The 22,277-nt window shown below is 41.7% G+C and overlaps 1 protein-coding gene across 1 annotated transcript in view; it reads left to right on the top strand.

Annotated features, from left to right (window-relative positions):
- Positions 1-22,277, top strand: part of ADCY10 (adenylate cyclase 10) — a 142,200-nt gene that overhangs the window by 25,754 nt on the left and 94,169 nt on the right. Inside the window, exons 7-9 of the mRNA XM_036755485.1 lie at positions 10,625-10,713; positions 12,840-13,031; positions 17,610-17,728. Coding sequence (XP_036611380.1) covers positions 10,625-10,713; positions 12,840-13,031; positions 17,610-17,728 — 400 coding nt within the window. The remainder of the gene's footprint in view (positions 1-10,624; positions 10,714-12,839; positions 13,032-17,609; positions 17,729-22,277) is intronic.

Here is a 22,277-nt window from a genome sequence, read left to right as displayed (position 1 = left end):
TCTTCCTGCGGCAAAAACCTGTCACCCCACCCCACCTTACATGCACTGACTAATGTCCTCAGTTTGGCCAGGTCCAAAGTAACGAACCAGGTATAACACCAGCAACACCACCAGCCAGCATTGATATAGAACCGCACTTTACAAATATTTAATCCTCACAATGACTCTGGGAAGTGGGTGCTATTTTTATGCCCATTTTACAAACGAGAAAACTGAAGCACAAAGAAATTGAGTGACTTGCCCAGGGTCACATAGCTATCAAGCGTCTGAGGATTAACTCAGCTCTCTTTGATGCCATGTGCATCCATCTATCCACTGCACCCTCTAGGGTGTGATTGTAAACTTAGACCTGGAAGATACAAAGGCCATCTCACCCAGTTCTTTCATTTTATGGATTAGAAGACTGAGGCCCAGAGAGGTTTGGTGACTTTTCCAAAATCAAATAGCTTGTAAGAAGTGTCAGGATTCAAACTCAAGTCCTGTGACTACATTCACCTCTCTTGCCCCTATGATGATGTATTGTGTCAGTCTTTTCTCAGAAGCCACAGTAGGCAGAAGATGAATGCCTAAGTAGGTGACTCTGTGATGGAAAGGAACTAAGGAAATCTACCATGGGAAAGTAGTCACTGTGGGGGTCTTAGAAAGGCAGTGACCAAGTGCCAGAACCAGGGGAGCTCAGTGGAGCTGAACAGATGTGAGCAGAAAAGAGAATAGACCAAAGTCAGAGCAATTTTGAGGGTAAAGCCCAGCTACAGAATCAGAGATGCTTCAGCTGGAGAGAGATGGGGTGTCATTGGAATGGGAAGAGAAGGTGACCACAACAGAACGGAGGCAAAGAATCGTGTTGCAGCTTAACCAGAGACGGATACACAAAAGGCCTGGAAGTGACTTGCGTACTACTTGTAGCTGGGTCAAGCAGAATGAAGACATTATGTTAGGGACATGCTGGCAAATGCTTAACAACTGGTTTTCCAAAATTAAGTTTAATCTAGTTATTAATTATTGGTGTTTTCTCCATCACCTTCTTAAATCTAGCCAATCCATGAGACAATAAATCAAGCCCTGATTTGTAGCATTTGCCAAGCTCTGTCACCTGACCCCAGAACATCCCCTGGCATGTGTCTATAGCTCACTTACTTTGTACACACACCACCCCGTCCCCCCCCCCCGCCCAGCTTCTCCAATATTTCAAGGATCTGTAATTTCACCTATGTGAAAACTTCCTCCCTTTACCCTCACAGCACCTCTGTGATATAGTAAATGGTCTTTGAGAACTTCTGAAGCTGACATATTCATTGCCCTGAGACCACCTTGCTGGCAAGGCCCTCTGAATTTAGCCAGGTCAAGCCTCAAGAAACATAGATGCAGTTATTGCCCGCTCTGTTCTCATGGGACCAGCTATAGCTTATCTACTCTGTTGTCACAAGCTTAGAGAGCCTGCTGGCTCTTCTGTGCAGTGATGAATCAATCATTGATGGAAGGCTGTGTAAAGATAGGTGCCCTCAGTTTATATTAAAATATATTACAAGTTTGTGTTTTAAAACCACTGGCTGTATTTGTGTTCTACCACATAGATTTTGTTAGAAACAGGCACCCCAGGAAAAGACCATAGGCCAGACTGTGTCACTTTCCTGATCAATCAAACAACCAATAAGCATTTATTAAGCACCCAAGAATTGTCAGTGGCTCCCCATTTCCGTTAGGATAAATTGTGAACTCTGCATTTAAAACCTTTCACAGCCTTGCTTGGCCTACCTTTCTGGGCTTGTGCCACGTGACTCCCCTTTACACATTCCGCTTTTCCAGCCAAACTGGCCTATTTGCTATTCCCTGAACTTGTAACCCCATGATCTACCACCTTGATTTTATACATGCCCAGGAGGGACAGGGCAAATTATAAAGAATCATGTAACAAAATAATGTGTTTGTGTTTTAAACCACTGACTGTGGGACCAGTGGTAGTAGTAGGACCCCAGTCTCCTGACTTCTGGGGTGAGTTCTCTGGACCCATAGGTCTAAGAAATAAAGCTTCCTAGTCCCGGAAGTGGCAACTGAAAGATACCCCAAGTGTTGGAAGACACTGTTCAGAGGATGTTGTTTGGGGGATACCCTTGGTTGCCTCTGGTGGCACAGCTATCTCTTCCTTTGCATTCCCCCGGCCACCAGCCTAGTGTGGGTCCTCATCACCACATGCCTAGATTATTGGAACAACCTCCTTACTGGTCCTTATGCTTCTAGACTCCCTCTTTTAATAAACCCTAAGCACCTCTGCCATGTCATCCTCCTAAAATACAGCTTTCATCACTTTTGCTCAAAAACTTCCAATGGCTCCAGCCGCCACCGAGACAGCAGAATCCTATCCAGCCCAGCTCTAGGAGCAGCTGCACAATGTCAGAGTAGCCATTGATATACCATGAACTTAGACCAGGGAAAGGCAGCTCCCACCTCCTGGCATCGGCAGTCCTACAGTCACTAGGAGAGCTAGCGCTGGGAATCTTTCCATGGGGTTAAAGAAGCTTGGCTTCCCCTCCACCCTGGGTAGTTAACAATAATAGAAATAACTAATGTTTACACAGGGTTTACTCTGTGCTAAGGGACATGTGCTAAGTACTTTACAATGATCATCTCTTTTGATCCTCAGAACCATTTTACAGATGAAGAAACTGAGGTAAACAGAGGTTAAATGACCAACATCACACAGCTGATAGTTGTCCAAGGTCAAATTTGAACTCAGATCTTCCTGATTTCAGGCCTAGCATTCTTATCTGTTGTGCCACCTGGCTGCCTCTGGATCATTGCTGAGCCCTGTTTCTGCTTGGAGAACTTAAGTCTTCACCCTAGGGCATTCAGTGGCCAGACCTCCTGCCCTCCTCTGTCACCAAGTTTCTGCCACTCATTTTTGTCAGACTCAAATGGGGAGTGGTTCACACCTTCACAAGGCAATGTGATTTAGAGCCATATCTACTCCAACCTCCTCGCTTTAACAAATGAAAAAACTGACTTGCAGACAGCAAGTAACAGCTGGGTTTCAAAGCCAAGTCCTCTGACCCCAAACCTGGCAAGCTTTCTACCACTCTGTGCTCCTTTTGAAAATCCCCCCAGAAGTCTGAATGTTCTGCCATGTTTGGAAAACATTCCTTCAGGGAAGCCACCATAGGAACAACGTAGGCCTGGGGCATCAGGCCAGGCTCCTAAAAACTGCAGAGGAAGACACTTGGTGAAGTCCTGAGTGATCCAAGCAAGTCAATCTTTAATTCAATTAAATAAATATTTACTCAGTAGCTATCCTGTGATAGCTGAGGTTCTGAGAAAGACACAAAGATTAAATAGACCCTTGCATCTTGTTAGGAGGCTGCCTGCTTGACAAGATTTAATTTGTTTGCTTTTATACTTTTTGGAAGAGAGATGACTAATTACCTTTATCCACTCTGATCCTGTCAGAAAAATAGGCAGTAATGAGTCATGTGACAAGCTCATTCTTTTAAAGTGATAAGGAAGGTCAGTTTAAGCTCCTAATCTCTTCCCATAAGCTCTCATGGAGCTTATGATCTAGGGAATGATTTTCTAAAGTTCATGCTCCCAGTAGAAATGGTGCCCCACATCCAATGCAGAGAAGAGATAAGAAAATGAAATTCAGGAAATCCTAAATTCTCAGAAGATCTCTAAATGGTGGCACTGCTTATTCAGCTGGAGGGGTATTGCCCAGAGGAACAAACATGGAAGAATGCAGAGAACATCCATGCCATCTCCTTTGAAACCCAGTTTCAGAGATTTACTCAGGAACTTCTTAGACACTATGACCAGGAGGGACAGGGTTTTGGAATCTTGAAGAAGGAGGAATTCTGACAGGCTCCAGCTGTCTCTATTGTAGCAGAGCCATGAATAAATGCAAAATATGTACCTAGGAGGAGGTATGGAACCCTAAAGTGGATACAAGTCTCTTGGGAAGCCATGTCTGAAACCGCTATCCCTCTTCTAGCTGGAAGTGGTGGAGCCAGCGCAGTTTTAACAAATGGCGCCCGGTATGTCTTGGTGCTGTCTAGAGGAATCCTATTCTTCCCCCAAGGGAGAAAACTGTAGAGCCATACTTCCAAGAGAAAAAGTAATGGGAGAGCTCACATATAGAGCCATTGCTCAGGGAACTTAGGCCCCAGCCATCCAATGTCCAGCTCCCCTTTCTCTGCTGTGAGAGTGAACATTCTTTCCAAAGCTAAAATCTTGGGGTTTGGGTCCAGGGAAGAAGGATACAGCATTTCATTAACTCCTTTTTAGGCCTCTGCTTGTTAGTGTGAATTGGGGTGCAGGTGGGGGTGGGTGGGGGTGGGGCATTAGAGGGAACTGAGACTGAGTTAATCAATTGACCTCGTCTTAGACCAAGGACTCCTAGATTCATGGACTGTTAGCTTGGGAAGTGACCTTAGAGGTCATCTGGCTTAATTACCTTATCTTTCAGATAAGTTAAACAAGGCCTTCGTTCCCTTGTAACAACCCAACTTCTAGTCACTATTGTTACCTCTCACCACAAAACACCTTTATATTTACTTTTATTTTACTTATTGGTGATGTCCCTACCTTCCCCCTTTGCTGCTGCCCCTTAGAATCGAGTATCTCATTTCTGTCCTTGTATCCCTAGCGCTTAGCCTTGTGGTCTGACACATGGTAGCACTCAAATATACGTTGAATTGAATTGAACAGAGACCCAGTTAAGTCAAACAACTCGCCAAGGTTCGCACAGTTTATGCCAGTTGATGGCAGAAATGGGCTCTTGAATCCCAATCTCTTTCTATTGTATGATCCTGTTTAAAGGTATTCCATGTCTTACAAAATGTGATTCATTTATCACCCATCCAACTTCCTGTCTCACCCAGACCTCACTGCGGCCAACCGAGTCTTTTTACTGCCCCTTGAACATGTTCTAGTCAGTCTCCATCTTGTTCATTTTGTTCCCTCTACATCAAATGTCTTACCCTTCCTTTCCATCCATCAAAACTCTATCGATCCTTCAAGGTCTGAAAAAAAGGTGCAGAACTCCTTGCTTCATAGTTGGTGTTAATAAATATTTGTTGAGCTGAAAGACTTTTTCAGTAATTAATGAATATTGACTCCATATGTATAACTAATATCAAATTGCTCGCCTTCTCAAGAATGGAGGAGGAAGGGAGAGAATTTAGAACTCAAAATTTTTTAAATGGATGTCAAAAATTTTACAAGTAATTGGCCAATATGTAACAAAATAAATAAAAATATATTTTAGAAAATACTTACCCAACCTGGCAAAAAAAATTTAATGCATATATAGTATTAGACTTTGTCTAATGTTGGCAAAAGAGTATGAACAGTTTTTAAATAAACTGAAATGATTAAAATATTTAATAAGAAGTTCTTTAATAAGAATGCTCCAAATTCCTGGGGACAGGAAAAAAAATGCAAATTGAAGTAACTCTTAGATTTGGCCTCCCACCCATCAGATTGACAAAGATGATAAAATATCAAAATGGTAAATTCTGGAGGTGTTGTGGAGAGATATGCACACTACTGCATGGCTGGAACAACTGCAAATTGGTCTAACCATTCTGAAAAAAAAATTACAACAATACTAGAAATGTCGTAAACTGAACATGCCCTATGACCTAGAGCTACCATTACTAGGCATGTATCCCCAAGAAGATCAAGAACAGAGGGGAAAAGGTCTCATATGAACAAAAATATTTATTGTCAAACTTCTGGGGGGAGCAAAAAAAAGAGACAAGAAAAGAAAAAAAAAACAGAAATAGCACCCATCATTTGGGAAAATGTCTGAACAAATTATGGTATATGAATGTAATAAATTATTACTCTACTGTAAGAAATGATATAGAGAATTCAGAGGTACTTGAGAGGAGATATAAATTAATACAGAGCAAAATGAGAAAAAACAGGAGAACGATGTGTACAATAATATTCCATTGGTAAAGCTGGAAGGGACCTCAGATGCCATCTAGAAAAGCCTTTTTTTTTACAGATAAGGAAACTGAGGCCCAAAGAGGGAAAGTGGTTGCCTAGAGTCGTACCGTAGTAAGTGTCCAAAGCAGAATCTGACCCTGCATCTCTAGCCTTCAAAGCTAGTACTCTTTCCATTGTACCATGCTGAAGCATTAAGAGGTATTTTTTAAATCTGTAAAGCAAAGAAAATAAAGATATTAATGATGATTTAAAAATTTTTTCTTCAATTGATGTGCCTGGTCTTTCTAATGCTAAGTGTTTACTACGTACCAGACATCTGCTAGATAGTGAAGATATATCTGCTAGATCAGGGCAGTCCAAAATGTGACCTGCGGGCCGCATGTGGCTCGCAGTGTGATTTTATGCAGCCCGCCTGTGGGTTTTAATTTTCACGAGTGAAAAAATAAAATAATAATTTGCATGGAATGCATATTAGATTTTTTAATTCCATCACTAATAAATAATCTCATCGATGTTAATTTTCTTTGATGTTTTTAAGCAGTATTACAGACGGAACATATCGCATGGAATTTTCAATCGATCTGTGGGATGCGTTCAGTCTGTATGATGCAGACTAGTCAGTATGCACCTACCTTTATACTGTTGTGTTGTCGCTTTGTTGTTTTGTGTTTGCTTTCACGCTTCATACCTTTACCTGTTGTATTGATGACACGCATTCCCCCACTTTCTATTAGTGTACTGCATTTTTTATTCTGGGTGTGGCCCTCAAATAATTCTTTATTTTAATGCGGCCCTAAGATAACCTAAGGTTGGACAGCCCTGTGCTAGATAGTGAATGGTAATCAGTAGTTTTTGTCCTCAAGGATCTTTCACTGTACTGGGAAGAAACAACATGTCACAGATAAGCAAACACAAAATATGTGCAAAGCATAGAAATAATTTTGGAGGATGGGAAATACTAATTTCCCTTTGGTAAAGGATCACGAAGGCATCATATAGGAAGTGGCACCTAAGCAGTAACTAGGAGTGACAATTCCTCTCTAAATTGAGACATTGTTTCTCAAATAGAAAAACATTTTTCAAAAGTACATTATGTCTCCCCACGCAATGCAATTAATTTACAAATGTAATTAGTTTGCCATCATTACCATTGGCCAGTTGGCCAGTATTAAGTGAAAGGATAGAAGGGGTATCAGGGCATCCAGAAGTGCCACCAAAAGCCAGGTGCTGCTTCCATACTTGCCTCTTCCCCATGGTCTTGGTTTTGGACAAGAATAGATTTCAGGAAGAATTTGCTACCATCCTTAGGTGTATAGTGTTTCCTTGGAACGGTATACCCCCCATAAGCCAAGTCAAAAAGTTCACCAAGAAATGACAGTAAACGTATGATTACATTTCTGCATTAGGGTTGGGTACATTCTTTGAAAGGGGCTAAATCTGTCTGCAACAATATGACATTCTCAGTATTCATGGGATGCTCATTCAAGGTCATATATGAGTGTGCAAGAGTGTCTCTGCAATTGTTTGGTTCGACAGAATGGAAATGAAAGGAATTCTGAACCACTCAGCAAATCCTGGCCTGATCATGGCACTGATCTAAGCAGACCTAATGGTTCAGTGGAACTGACACAGACTAGATGCCGTTAGACACCTTGGTACACAATAAGTATAATGGGATCTTCTATTCTCCACATCTATAAATCAGTTGTGTGACTATAAATATGTATTCTGTTCTAGAGTATTGTTTTTGAAAATCTACATGTTCCTAGCTCATATTTTCAAAGATGTTTCAATATATGTGTTGGTTATTCTTATAAAGGTTGTATATAGATTGGAAAGAGAGCAGATCAGTCAGAAGTTATTGATGTTTTCTCCGTTTTGGGGGGGGGGTTAATAATTAGGTCTGTGGTTTTTTTTTTTCCCCCTTGCATTTAGTATGGTTCTCCTGTTTGAGACTACTTGAGAATTAGTCCCTCTATACCCACAAAACTGTCCCTTCCAGCATGGACCTCCTTCAAATGCACTTAGGCTAGTACAATTATTTCTTCCTATCTTTGTTTTCTTTAGTTCCAGTTCTACTTACTACTATACCAAATTGGAGATACTGGAGCCTAAAAGTAGTGATCCAACTGAAATGAATCTTCCTGAGTCCAGATCCAGTACTCTATTCATTGTGCCACATTAGCAGTGATGGAGAAAATAATTTAGCATAGAAATAGTTGTGTGATTTCCATTATTTAGCTATTTGTTGTCCTTCTAGTTTTATCCTTAAATGCTCTTGGGAAGAGTTGATTTAATTGAGTTTCTTGATAGTTTCTTTAAAATTGTTTTTCAAAGTTTTATGAGGTGATACTTTTTAGTTTTCTACTATACTCTGTAAAAGTTTCCAAGCAAATTTATATTGTAAACCAGGCTGTTTATTTCTCTGCTTAGCAAAGAGATTATTTGTTGATTGCATTAGGTTTGTTTTTTTTTAAAAAAAAGCTCTTTTAGACTCTTCATTGTGGAACTTTTCATTCATGACTTCATGATTTACTTTAGTCAAAATTCACTGGGAAATGGTGATGATCTGTGTCAATGTCTGTTGTTTTTATCAGATTCCCATTGTTAGGCATCAATAGCTTATTTAAATAGGTCAGATTGGAGTCCCTCAAATGTGTGCCATATCCTCTCATATATTTTTCTTCTAATTTGGTGTTGATTTCAATCTTTTCTCTACCAAGTTAATGATGTCACAAATTACTAATTTGAAAATTATACTCATGTGCTGTTGTCCGGTCATTTTCTAGTCATATCTGACTGTGACCCCTTTTGGAGGTTTTCTTGGCAAAGATACTGAAGTGGTTTGTCATTTCCTTCTCTAGATTTTACAGATAAGAAAACTAGGCAAATATGGCTAAGTGACTTGTCCAGGGTCACAGAACTAGAAAGTATCTGAGGCTGGATTTGAACTCAATTCTGACTCCAGATCCAGTACGCTATTCACTGTGCCACATTAGTAACAAATTATTTTCTTTCTCTTAAGATACAATTTCATTTCTTTGTAATGTTATTTGGTGTTTGCCATGTCCAGCACCTCCCAAGTCAACCCAACCCCTTAAATAGCTATTTATTATATACTGTTGCTCTGAGTCATATTTTCTAAAATTTCTTCTCTGCCCTCCCTTATGTATTTCTTTCACAAGAGTCCTATTGTGGTGCCAGACTGTAGCACGAAGCCAACTATGGAGTCTTGAAGGCTATTGTAGCAGAGACATAATCAGCCCAATTTACAATATAAAATTGTTTTGAAAATTTTAGAGAGGATGGTAGAAAACTGGAAGCAGTATTGCCATATAAAACATTGAAAAGCAACAGAGAGAAAGATGACGTTATAGAAAACACTAAGAGTTCCTATTAAATCAACTCATTCCAAGAGCATTCAAGGATGAAACCAGAAGAATGAAACAAAGAATGGAAAAGTCTTCTAAATATTTCTATAACAAGCTATTTTTTCCCGTCAGTGACAGTTAAGTCATCACAGTTGTCTTTCAACACCTTTATTTTCCTCTCCCTGGAGAATCTGTGACCCAGCCTTTCATTTAACTTCAAATTCCATATATAATCTTATCTTCTGGTTTCATTCATAATGGGAATATTCAGACTGATATGATGAAGTTATTTTCAGTGGCATGTCAACTTGATGCAGATCTCACATTCAAAGTCCTAGCAGTTAATGTTTATAGATGGCAGTTGGGTATCACCGTGGATAGAAGCGCTGTACCTGGAGTCAGGAAGACCCGAATTCAAATTATGCCTTGGACACCTGTGTTTGCCACAGTTTCCTCAACTGTAAAATAGGGATAATCATAGCACCTGCCTCTCAGGATTGTTGTGAGACTCAAATGAGTTAACATATGGAAAGTACTTTGGAACCTTTAAAAGCATCATATGAGTTAGGCTCTAAAACTTTTCCCTTTTCTCCCAGCTTGCCTCAGTTGTGGCAGACAGAAAAGGGGCCTCATGAGCATGAGGAACATTTTGTACTTTTCTCTGTTTCACGAGCTGCCACGGCCAAAAATATTCTTTACTTAATGGACAGCCTGCTGGTGATGCAATTCTCCCCACTAAGATACCCTTGCCTTTGTGTGACCCTTGGCTCTGAGGACCATTTGCACAGGACTTTCCCATTGAAGGAGATTGATTTCTCACTGCTTCTCACTGGTGAGGGATAGGCCGAGCCAGTGAGAGCTGGAAAGAAGAGAGATGATGGTCTTCTTGAGAGACCCATCTCCACCAAGGACAACAGTCTTTTGCAAATGGCCTTTTGAGCCCAGGGTAATATTTGGAAAGCAAACATACTCTTTCACCAGGACTGTACCAGAAGTCTTTCTGGAATGACAAGACTCGCTTACTCTTTGACTTCATGACCTCAGAGTCACTTCCATGCCACCATGGAACTCCAGAGTAAGACTCTAGAAGAGGACTACTCATGGAAGCTTCACAGTACTAGGGGAAGCATGGCTCTATAATGGACCCTCCAATTCAGAATACAATCCAAGTGTGGTTCTTTAGGGCTCACATAATTCCATATTGGAAAATGTCGTTCCAGAATCATATCACAGTGAGGATGTTGCTTACTTTTAACAGTGACTGCTCTGCCTAGATTTTTTCCAAAGCCAATCTCTTTCTTCTTTCTTAGACATTCTGAGACTTGCCTCTACTCTGGAGTCTGACCCCCAACTGGAAATCTCTCTACAAAAGTATATCATGAGAAGTATTTTGAATCAGGTATTTCAGTCATTGTAGTCACTGACTTTTACTCAGCTTGTTGACCTTGAACATTTAAAAAGATCATAAGAACTAGTATGAGAATTCTCTTTAAATCACAAAAGGGGTAGAAATTATGCGGATTCTCTATGACCCAAAACAGCAGAAAGATTTCAGAGATGAATGGCAGACTATGCTTTTTTTTTCTCTCCTTTCATAGGATAGGGAAGGATATTTGGCTTTAGGCTTTGAGGTCAGGGAAGATAGGTAATCAGAGCCCAAGGTGCCCTCTCCGTGTGTGTTGGAGCCTCCCCATCAGTCCATGAACATTTCCGGAGTCCCATCCCCCAGGTATATTCTCTCTTGGGGAGGATGTGTCTCATTTGCACAGTTGCAAGAAGACCATGGGCCTATAGTCCCTGGCATAATGTAATTTGAGGGACAATCAGGTGGCCTGAGGCTTCAGACCATCTCCCCTGTTGCCAGTCCTGATACCTATACTTAGGGAAGCACCCTAGCATAGCAGATAGCCTGCCAGACACAGTGAGGAGAGTCTAATGTTACTTTTAATGTTAACTAGCGATGTGATCACAGACAAGTCACAGCCTCATGTTCTCATCTGTACATTGGCAGTAATAAGGCCTATAAGAACTTCACAAGATTCTGACGCAACTTAAGTGGGATTACACACACACACATATACATCTGTGTATGTGTTTATTTAAATATACAGACATATAGATATATATGTATATGTATAGATATATATAATCCCACTTAAGTCTCATTAGAGACTAAATATATAGCTAAATTAAATTAAATATATTTTAAACACATACACCCATGCATGTGTGTATGGTATATATCTACATATGTGTTGTTTTATGTGTATGTATTATGTGCATATATAGACATGTATACATGTGTTGTTTAATAAATGCTTGTTTCTTTCCTTTGAAACAAGCGTTTGTTAAGCAACAGCTCTGTGCTGGACACTATGCTAAGTACCTTGCAAATATTCTCTCTTGTGATCCTTCCAACAATCCTGGGAGGTGGTTGCTACTATTGTCCCATTTTCCTCAGTTGAAGTAACTGAGGGAAACGGAGGTCAAAGGTCTGAGGCTGGATTTAAACTCAGACCTTCCTGACTCCAGGCGCAGCCCTCAATCCACTGTACCACAGAATGCTTTGTCTGGCACATAGTAGGTGCTTAATTAATGCATGTGTCCTTATGGTGCTGTGTTGCTCCAGCCTCAACGACTCACATTTGTAAAATGTCTTAAGGTTTACAAAGCACTTCTCTCCCACTGCCTTGGGACAGTTATTTCTACTTTACATGTGGGGAAACTGAGGCTTAGGCAGGGTGAGTGACCATTCCATGGCCACAAAGCTAGTAAGATCTGGAATTCCAACCCAAGGAGTTTTCGCCTCCCCTTTCTAATCCACTACCCATGCTTGCTCTCAATTTCACATCACTGAGCTGGTCCATGACTGGTCTGCCGTGTTAAATTACACATATTGTGAGAGTCTAGTTCAGATCAATTCAGTGCAATTCGAAAAGGTATCTGCTAACTGCCCATTCTATGCCAGGAACTTTACTTGGCCCTGAAAAGGCAAAGACAAAAATGAAAGGTCCCTTATCATTTTTGCATTCTACTAGAGGTTTACATTCTACTAGGCAAAGAGAGCCATGCATCAAAAAATAAGTTATATCTATATATACACATACACACACACATATATATACATATGCATATATACCTCTATATTATATATTTTACTTCTTTAAAATAACTTGATATGAGGGAGATAATTTAAGTTAGTTTCACAATTTTGTTACTTTCAAGCCAACAGGGAAGTTGGTTTTATTACAGAGTTAAATTTGTCAACTTTACAAGTTGGTGGGATAAAAACAAAATCATTTCAGTGTGGCAGCAGCACTGGGACCTGGGGGATTCAGAAAAGGCCCCTGGCAGGAGGGGGCATCTCCACTGAGCCTCGCCTTGGAGGGACCAGGGGCTTTCAAGAAAGGATGACTTTCCTGGAGATAAGTGCAGTCCTGAGACCCATCTCTACGGGGAGTGGGGGTGGGGGTGCCTGTGGCTGGCCTGCTCAGGAGACACGAGTGTTCGGCTCCTGTTTTCCAGATTGATGACAAGCAGCTGAAAGGTTATTTGTCTGAACTTCGACCTGTGACGATTGTGTTTGTCAACCTGCAATTTAAAGGGAAGGAGACGACTGATGATATTGGCCAGGCCATCCAGGATTCCAGTGTGTACATTGACTCTGTCCTGAAAAACTTCAAAGGCCAAATCAATAAAGTCTTTATGTTTGACAAAGTGAGTTTGAACCCAGGACGGGGAGCGACCAGTTTGGGGAACACGTGGATACCCAAGGGGTGGCATCCATGCAAAAAACAGGGTCATTCCAGAAATGTCAAGAAGGGTCTCAGAGGGTCAAGGTTACTGCAGCATAAGGTTTTAGAATGGCTGCCGATGGACCCCACTCTTGCTTCTTCCCAGGCTGCAAGACAGTGAGCACAGTCCTGAGCCTGGAGTCAGGAAGGTGTGAGTTCAAATCCAGCTTCAGACACTTACTTTGTGATCCTGGGCCAGTCACTGTGTCTTACTCAGTTTCCCCATCTGTAAGATGAGAGTAAGGCCCTTTGCAAACCTTAAAGCACTACACAAAAGCTAGACATCATCATTAATCTTATTCCTATAGACACACACCAGAAAAAAAAAATCGTGAAGGTAAGCCCCAAACAAACTACTTATTTGGGTAAGCTGTGATCCCAGAGTGCTCATTCTGTCAGCGGCCATGGATGGTGAGCGGTCCTCCAGAGGCGATCCCCGCACACATTCCATCCCTTCCTCTCATTCTCCTAATGTCTCGGAGAGATTTGGGATTTGGATTTTGATAGAGCCTGGTCAGTGTCAATATAAGGAGGGACTAGGGAAGGTCTGAGGAGCATAGGTGTTATTTTCTTTTTCTCGGGGGAAAAAAGGCTAAGTCTATAGGGCTATACAATTGTAGCATGGCATTAGCGCACTGCCCCTTCAAAGAGAAAGTCAGAAGGTGCTGGATATGGTAAGCTCTAAATAATAATACAACAAAAAACCAGAGTGAAATTACTGTCTCTCAAGAGATAAAAAGCAACCAATTAATGATGGGACTCGGCTGAGAACCTGCTGCCTCTAGCTAGTTCATTGACTGGCGAAAGTCAAGATTAACATCAATAGCAAGTAAGAAGACAGGATAAAAGAAAGACTCTTCAAGCAGCTAGAATGGCCTTGACCTGGCTTTCTTCTATGAGTCTTTGACTCTGAAAAATGAGTAATCGCTAAGAAGTCCGTGATCACTCTGATGATTTTCAGTTCTCAGGGAAGTTAATTGATATGAAACAAAGGCTACGAAGTGCCCAAAATACTCTGGAAGCTGCCTTGACCCACGAACACTTGATCTCGCGCCTAGGAGGAAAAACATGGTGGCCAAGAGAACTTGTAGCTTAGGGTATAAACTCATTTACAAGATATCATGGAAGAGGAGACCATGCACAATCTTAGCTCTCGAAACAACAAAAGCAACGGAGGAGAAAATAAGCCTACCCAGAGTTTGGCATGGGACCTAAAAACAGGTCATCCCAGGAGCATTTATGGCTGTATAAAAGGAACAGGGACATTGGGCTGGGGTAACAGGAATGCAGGGCAAAGGTTGCCCTTCACCCTCCAGCATTTGCAAGGGACTCCATCCAGGAGGAGTATTGAAGCTTCAGGGTAATTTGCATGGCCTGGCACCAGTTGCCAGCAGCATGACAGGAGTTGAAAGGGCAAATGAAAAGCAGTAGTGTGTTTTTTTCATAGCCCTTAATAAAGACTCAGCAAGAGGTGAGGACCACGGTCTCAGGGAAAGGAGTGAAAGGAATGTGTGTGCCCTGACCCAGTTCGGAGTGAGGACTAGCAAACGTTTGGTGAGGAATGCAATGGATGGAACAAGTGTTTGAGCAACCCCTCTCTGTTTTAGTCAGGTGTGCTACAGGCTCCTTAATAAACAAGCTGAAAATTAGCCCCCAAATAAAAAAGAAATGCAAGGTAGCTAAGCATCCAGTGGTTATGGAGGGGGAGGGCACCAGCATTTGGGAGGAACAAGAAAAACTTCATGTAGGAAGGGGTGCTTGAGCTGCTCCTTGAAGGAAGAGAGGGAGTCTGTGAGGGGGAGGTGAGGAGGGAGTGCATTCCAGGCATGAGGAACAAAAAGAGCAAATGCAATGCCTGGAGATGGCAGATGGCATGCCATGCTGGAGGAACAGAAAGGCCAGGCTGATTGGACCTCAGAGTCAGGGATAACTCTTAAGCAACAGTGGAGTGACATTGGAATAACAGAGTAATATGTAATATGTAATGAGGCTAGAAAGATAGGTTGACATCAATTTGTAAAGTGCTTTAAAAGAAACACATAAGACTTTATACTTTATTCTAGAAGAAATTATTGAGGAGAGGAAGTGCAAAGTCAGATCTGAACCTAAGAATCACTGTGGCATCTGTGTACAGGAGGGATCATAGTGGTCAGAGACTTGAGGCAGGGAGGCCAGTGGGGAGCCATCACAATAGTCTGGATAAGCAGTGATAAGGATGGGAGGGAACTAAGGTGGGGGGTGTGTGAGTAGAAAGAAAGGGTCATGTGTGAGAGACAGTGTAGAGAAGGAAATGGGAAGATTATGCAACTGATTGGAGATGAGTCTTGAGGAGGAGAGGAGAGACCAGGATAGTGTCAGGGTTAGGAATCTGACGGCTAGAAGATTGATGGATTGATGGAAAGAAGTGATTTAGTGGGAAAAGATGACAAAGTGCACTTTGCCTATATATCAAGTTTGAGATGTCTCCAGGACATCCACTTTGAAATGTGTAATGGGTAATTGGGGATGTGGGACCGAAGCTTGGAAGAGAGACCAGGATAGGTAGGATACAAAATCTGATTGAACTCATAGGAGCTGGTGAAGTGACAGAAAGAGAATGCAGGAAGCAAAGGGATGGCCTAGGACAGAACCTTGGGGAACATTTACAGGAACTAAGCAGGTTATGGATGATAAGCCAATGAACAGGACTGAGAAGGAAGCGATCAGATAGGTTAAGAGGAGAACCAGGAGAACAGTGTCATAAAAACCCAGAGAGGAGAAAGTATTTAGGCATTAAGTGGGGTTAAGAGCAAAGGTATCAAACTCAGAAACAGGAGCCACTAATGCATAGATAAGGATCCCTGTTGGCCCACGGTGACTTAGTTTTAAAATCTAATATTATCTATGTTTTATTGCATATTTATTTTGTTAAATATTTCTCAATTACACTTTAATCTGTTGGACCAGCACAATATTGCTGGCCTTGTGTTTGACACCTCTGGTCAAGAGTATCAAATATAGCAGAGAGGTCAAGAAGGAGGAGGGCTGTAAAAAGAACCTGGACCCCAAGTCCTTGAAATCTGAGAACTTGGACCCCAGGCCTTGAGAAGCAGGGATAAAGACATGCAAAATCTCCAATACATGGAAGTCATGGAGAAGAAGAACCATATGGTCCAAGTGGTGATATTTACTGAACTCTAACTTTCTGGAGAAACATCAGGGCGTTGCCTGTATGGTATGCACAAGAGCATTTCTTTCTGGGATAGTCTGAATTATTACATAGGGCAATGTGATAAAAGAAGAACTTATTAGAACATTAGGTGGTTGCTCTAATAGGAATGGAACAGGCATTTCTATTCCAGACCCTTTACAAATATTATCTCATTTGCTCTTATTTGATTGGCTAGGTGGTATAGTGGACGTTGTATAGGACTTGATGTTAGGAAGACCTGAGTTCAAATCCATCCTCAGATACCAGTTGTGTGACTCTGGGCAAGTCACTTAAATTACTCTGTACCCCATTTTCTCAACTGTAAAGTGGGAATAATAGTGCCCCTGCCTCACAGGGCTGTGGGAAGGGTCAAATAAGTCAACATCTGTAGTTTTGCAAACTGTAAAGCTCTGTATACATGCTAGTGATGATGATGATGATGATGATGATGATGATGATGATGATGATGATGATAGCAACCCCAAGTTTATTTCCCTTTTGAATGGAATCCCAACCATAGGGCATGGTTATGAAAAACCATGGGACTGTGTTTTGAGTCTGGATGATCATGGGAAGCAGAATTACATTGAGAGTACTGTAGTTCTTTATGTATTTTTTCATTTATTTATCTTCCTTAAATTGATACATTTTGTTTTGAATATCACAGCCGCAGTATTCCTCTCCTGTCACCTACCCAGTGAGCCCTCCCTGGTATGACATCTGGTTATTCTGAGGCTCTCATCTAGGGGGCAAATTTATAAAACGTGACCCACATTCATAGTAATTCTCCCCTCAGAAATATAGTTAGGAAATGGCTGGTGCCTGTGCCTCCAGTAAGAGAATAAAGCTCTGCTCTCAGGTTGTGGGCCCAGAGAATTCAAATTACGTCAGTAACAAAGATTCAAAAAGAAAGAGAAAAAAAAAAACTTAAGCAGAGCTAAGCAACCACGTTGACCATGCAGTTCAAAGGACCAAGTGCTCATTTTGGTGCAAGGACCAAGCTTCCAAAACTGCCAGACCCTCCCATGTGGCTTTGGGCAGGGCGTTTAACTTCCCCCAGCCTCAGTTCCCTCTTCTGTAAAATGAGGAGGTTGGAGAAGGTCCCTCCCAGCTCCAGGTCATGATCCTCCCCTCCCCTTCCCTACTAGGATTGAGTCAGTAATGCCATCTTTGCGATGGAAAGACAGCCAATTATTTGTGGCAAGTCAGAAGAAAATCATCAAAGGGTCTGCCTTAGAAGATTGCAGACCCTCTACTTTGCACTCTGAAAACTCACCACCCCACTGTATTTGCTTCCTCTCCTCCCAACAGGGATGCTCCTTTCTCTGCGTATTTGGTTTCCCTGGGGAAAAGGCACCTGATGAGATTACCCATGCTTTGGAAAGTGCGGTGGTCATATTTGACTACTGTTCTCAGATCTTCAAAATCAAGTGAGTCCTGAGAGCTAAGTTCCCCTGGATGGTCTGGGGAAATGGAATGAAGATTTGGGATTTGGGAAGAGAATGGGGATCCTTTACTCAGTCCACTCTACCAACAGGGACTTGTAATGCAATCCCCATACAATAGTGGGGCAGTTAGGGTACTTGAGGAGCAGGAAGTGACACTGGCAGGGCAGAGAAAGCGTTGATACTCTTTTCTTGGATATACATATGTTCAGGCCAACAGAAGGCACATTTTCAACACTGCTCAGTGTTCTCCTGGCTCTGAGAAAGAAAGGTGGGCTACTTATTTAGGATAACAGATAGCACTGGGCTGGTATTTAAAAACAGAAAAGGGCTATTGGTACATTGGATAAATCCTATGCAGGGCCCTTCTAGAGGAGCAAGGACCCAGGACTGCCACCTCCTCCCCCAATACTATGTGTGGCTGGAGCTTAAGCAAGACCCACAGGGTGCAATCCTTCCCCCTTGCCTCCAATACTGTGGCTGGAGCTTGACCAAGACCAACAGCTGGGTCAAAGTTAAGTAAGTGGTGGAGGTGGTTGTCCTTAGTTCTTGAAGAGGACGAAAATAAATGAAGCCTGGCTTCATGCCCAGCCCTAGGCAAAACTTGGAAATAGGTGAGGTTTACTTTGGAGACAGTCCAGCCTGCCTGCCAGCCTCCTCTTCCAGCCATTCCCCTTCTCTTCTCCCCATGTCCTCTTCCTTCCAACTTCCCCCAACCTCTTTTTTCAGCATTTCCTTTCTCATGTGCCCTAGAGCTCCTGCTGCCTTCATATTGCCCCATATAGATGACACTAGTCTCCTCCTCCCCACCCCAACCTTTGTAAAGGACTCATTCATACCAGTCCTCCAGATTTAGCTATTTTATACCTAGTCTTCCATGACAAACCCATTGCCTACTCGGCTGGGTGATGTTTGGCTAATCTCATGAACCTAATATAACTCTCAGGCTAACATAATAATGAACATTCAAGAATTAGCCTGATAAATATCTTCAATTTACATTTACCCCTCCTCCTTACCTTTATGAATTCAGAAGACTTTCCAGCCCCTGATTGTGTACTGTATAACCTGGGGCAAGTCACTTAATCTTTCACTGCCCCAGGCAACTTGTTAAGAGTGTAAATTGCTGAGCTCACTCTACCCTGGTAGATTGGAGTTTCCTAAAGTAGAGCTTTCCAAAGCATTAACATCTCAAAAAAAAAAAGTTTGCACTCCCATGAGGGATAAACTGGAAAATCAATTCTTTGAACTAAAAGATTGATAACTAATGTTGAAATTTCTAGTGTAGGGCCAGGTAAGTTGAGGGGATAGTTAAAAGCAGGTGGACTTTTCCTTGCCCCTTAAATCCCATCACCATAGTATACTTGCTTGCCCCTGGGTTGGACATGCTAAACCTAAATTTTCTCAAAGAAGAGCTTTTTGTTTTGATTTGGGATTTTTTTTTTAAAGTGTTCTGGCTTCTTTAATAGAATAATAATTTCTCTCTTTAGATGAAAATGAATTTATTCTTTTAGACCTGGCAGGGAAACATGGGTTCAGAATCTCCCCATCCTTTCCAACCTAAGTTGTGACTGAACTAGGGTTTCCATCTTTTGTCCAGATTGCAGTAAGGGCCAGAGCACCAGAAGTCTCCATGATAAAGGGAGGAGACAAGTTTGATGAGATGTGTCACAGCTATTGGTGCAAAAGATCTGTTAGAGTCTAAGTTTATGAAGAGAATCAGGTCTTATTTATTTTGCTATGTCCTCCATGCCTAAGCTGCTGCTTTTTTTTTTTTTTTGGAGGAGGGAAGGCAAAGCAATTGGGGTTAAGTGACTTGCCCAAGGTCACACAGCTAGTAAGTGAGTCAAGTGTCTGAGCCTGGATTTGAACTCAGGTCCTCCTGACTCCAAGGCTGGTGCTCTACTCACTGTACCACCTAGCTGCCCCTGCCCCCCAAGTTTATTCTTAATGGGCATTCAGGCATAAGCTGTCTGAGTGAGTATGCTTTGAATCGAATCAGAAAGGTTATTCTGGAGTTCAGGGTTCAATCCTTATATTCTGGACAGGTGACAGCCCTAATTAAACCAGTTCAAGGCTTGTGGAGGGGAGATGGAGTTCTTATTTTATGGGTGTAGCAAATTCCCAGTGGTGAAATGCCCCCTATCAAAACACTGTCACCAGCTCTGAAATGTGTAGTGTTGTTGAGGGAGAAAATCCAGGGATTCAGGAATCCTGAAACTAAAGTTCCCAAGACAAGGTCACCTGGAATGAGTTTGTGGATGTATTGGCAATCAAAATGGGCTCTTAGCACTTAATTCAACCAAGTGCCCTTGAAGAGTTTGGCCTTTATTTCCTTGATTAAATTAGGAGTCCTTGCCAACTTCCTTGCCTCAAGAGAAAGCCTAGTTTACATGAGTTTGAGTGACATGTTTCTGACATCAGAGGCTTTTAGACCACGTGAGTTTAAGTCGCATTTTTGTGACGATTTTAGGTCACGTGGGTGAGTCGCATGTGTGACTCACCCTTGACTCTGAAAAAGATATAAAACCAGGGGTTGGCTTTCCTTTTCCGGAGCTCTGACCCACAGCAGTAGTGGTACGCATGACTCTGGGCCAGCCGTTGTTATGAGCTCCCTGGCTGAACTCAGATGTTGGTAACTATGAATTATATTTGGTATGTCTGTAGATGTTTGTAATTTGTTTGTATTTGCTCTGAAGTTCAGGGTGCTGGCTTTTTCCCCTGAACTAAGTGAATGGTATTTGTATCCTGGATTAAAGTAAAGTTGTCAAACTCTTAACATTGCTTTCCTTGGTAAAGCAGATCAAAAGAACCTGGGCTTGCAGTGGTTCTGTGAGCTGGTTGTTGTTGGTTTTTTACCCGCACAGCAGCTGCTGGCCGGATTGTTGAAACATGGACCCAAGCGATTAAGTCAAGTTGGCAAAAGTTTGTTATGCTTTTCAGCGGGCAAGAATTCTCAGGGAACCTGCAATCTTAAAGGCGATACAATATATCTTATATAGGACCTTTTGGGGTGAAACATGTGCCAAGTGTGTCAATTAGTTGTTTTGGGGTGGGATTAGGGAGTGGTTATTTCTTTCTTTTTTTTTTTTTTGGAGTGGGGAAGGCAAGGCAATTGGGGTTAAGTGACTTGCCTAAGGTCACATAGCTAGTAAGTGTGTCAAGTGTCTGAGGCCGAATTTGAACTCAGGTCCTCCTGACTCCAGGGCCAGTGCTGTACTCACTGTGCCACCTAGCTGCCAGAGTGGTTAGTTCTTAAAGGAACGTGTATATTTAGTATCTACTGTGCAGGCATTTTACCCAGAGTTCATTGGGAAATAGCCCAAGGTGGGGCTACAAGGAGGTGTGGTTTTGGTCATGAAACATCACTAAGTCAACTGACAGGGCTGCCTAGAAATATCTAGGCTGCTTCCATCAAATATCTTGTTACACAAGATGAACGTAAGGGAGTATACATTTGACTATGTCTAGGATGCATATCAGTAAGGTCAGTAAGTAGTAAATATCATTATGGCCCAGTGCACAGCCAATTTACACATACACAGGAGTCAGACCAATAAATTCTATAGGTAGGTACAGCTGACTCCTGTGTCAGGAGGAGAGATAAGTATTTTGCTAGGGCATGCTGCCCTTGAACTGGAGAGAAACTGCCTGAGACAGTATTTTGAGGCTAGAGAGAGATGTGATTTTAGAACTGGATGTGGTTTTGGAATTGGGGTCCAGGCACAGGCAACCAAGCAGAGGCTAAGGAGAAATGTGATGTTAGAATTAGAAGCACCGAAGCACCCCCATCATTGTTAGAGAGTTTTCTTGGGGCCACTTAGAGGGTCATATAACCAGTTTTTCAGACTTGGGACTTGAACCCAGGTCATCTTGATTCTGGATAGAGGACATCTCCACACACTTGGCCATGTTGCCTCGTGACAAGCCTTATTGGAAGCATTTAACAAATATATGGAAGATAAGGTGTTGGGGGTAGGGGGTGGAGCAAGGGTGTCTATGGTGTCTAAATACTATTATTTAGCATCCTTCTACTGGGGGGAAGCAGTCCTTTTCAAAGTAACTCACACTTTGATCCATGCAGTTAATGTGTAGTTTGACGTCTAACTTATGTTGGAATGTAATGTAATATAATGTAGCTCTTGTGCTAGATAAAAGAAAGTAGGCACACAAAGCTGGGAAATTTTGCCAAGCAAATGAATTTAACAAATGGTAAGTCAGCTCCAGAAAGTGAAATACATAGTAATCTAAATGGTAGAATTTCCTGTACTGTAGCAAGTGCAGAGAGATTTAGCTTGATTTAACTTCCTTTTTTTAAAAAAAAAATTATTATATATTTATTTTTAACATCTTAAAAAAAATGTTTTAGTTCCAAATTCTCTCCCTCTTTCTATCCCTACCCATACCAACTGAGAAGGTAAGCAATATATTATTAATTATACATGTGAAATCCTGCAAAACATTTCCATATTAGTGATGTTGCAAAAAAAAAAAGATGAAAAAGAAAGTGAAAAAATTATACTTCAGTTTGCAC

This window comes from Trichosurus vulpecula, chromosome 4, assembly GCF_011100635.1.
Source record: "Trichosurus vulpecula isolate mTriVul1 chromosome 4, mTriVul1.pri, whole genome shotgun sequence".
NCBI lineage: Eukaryota > Metazoa > Chordata > Mammalia > Diprotodontia > Phalangeridae > Trichosurus > Trichosurus vulpecula.
This window is presented reverse-complemented; position numbering and strand designations above follow the sequence as displayed.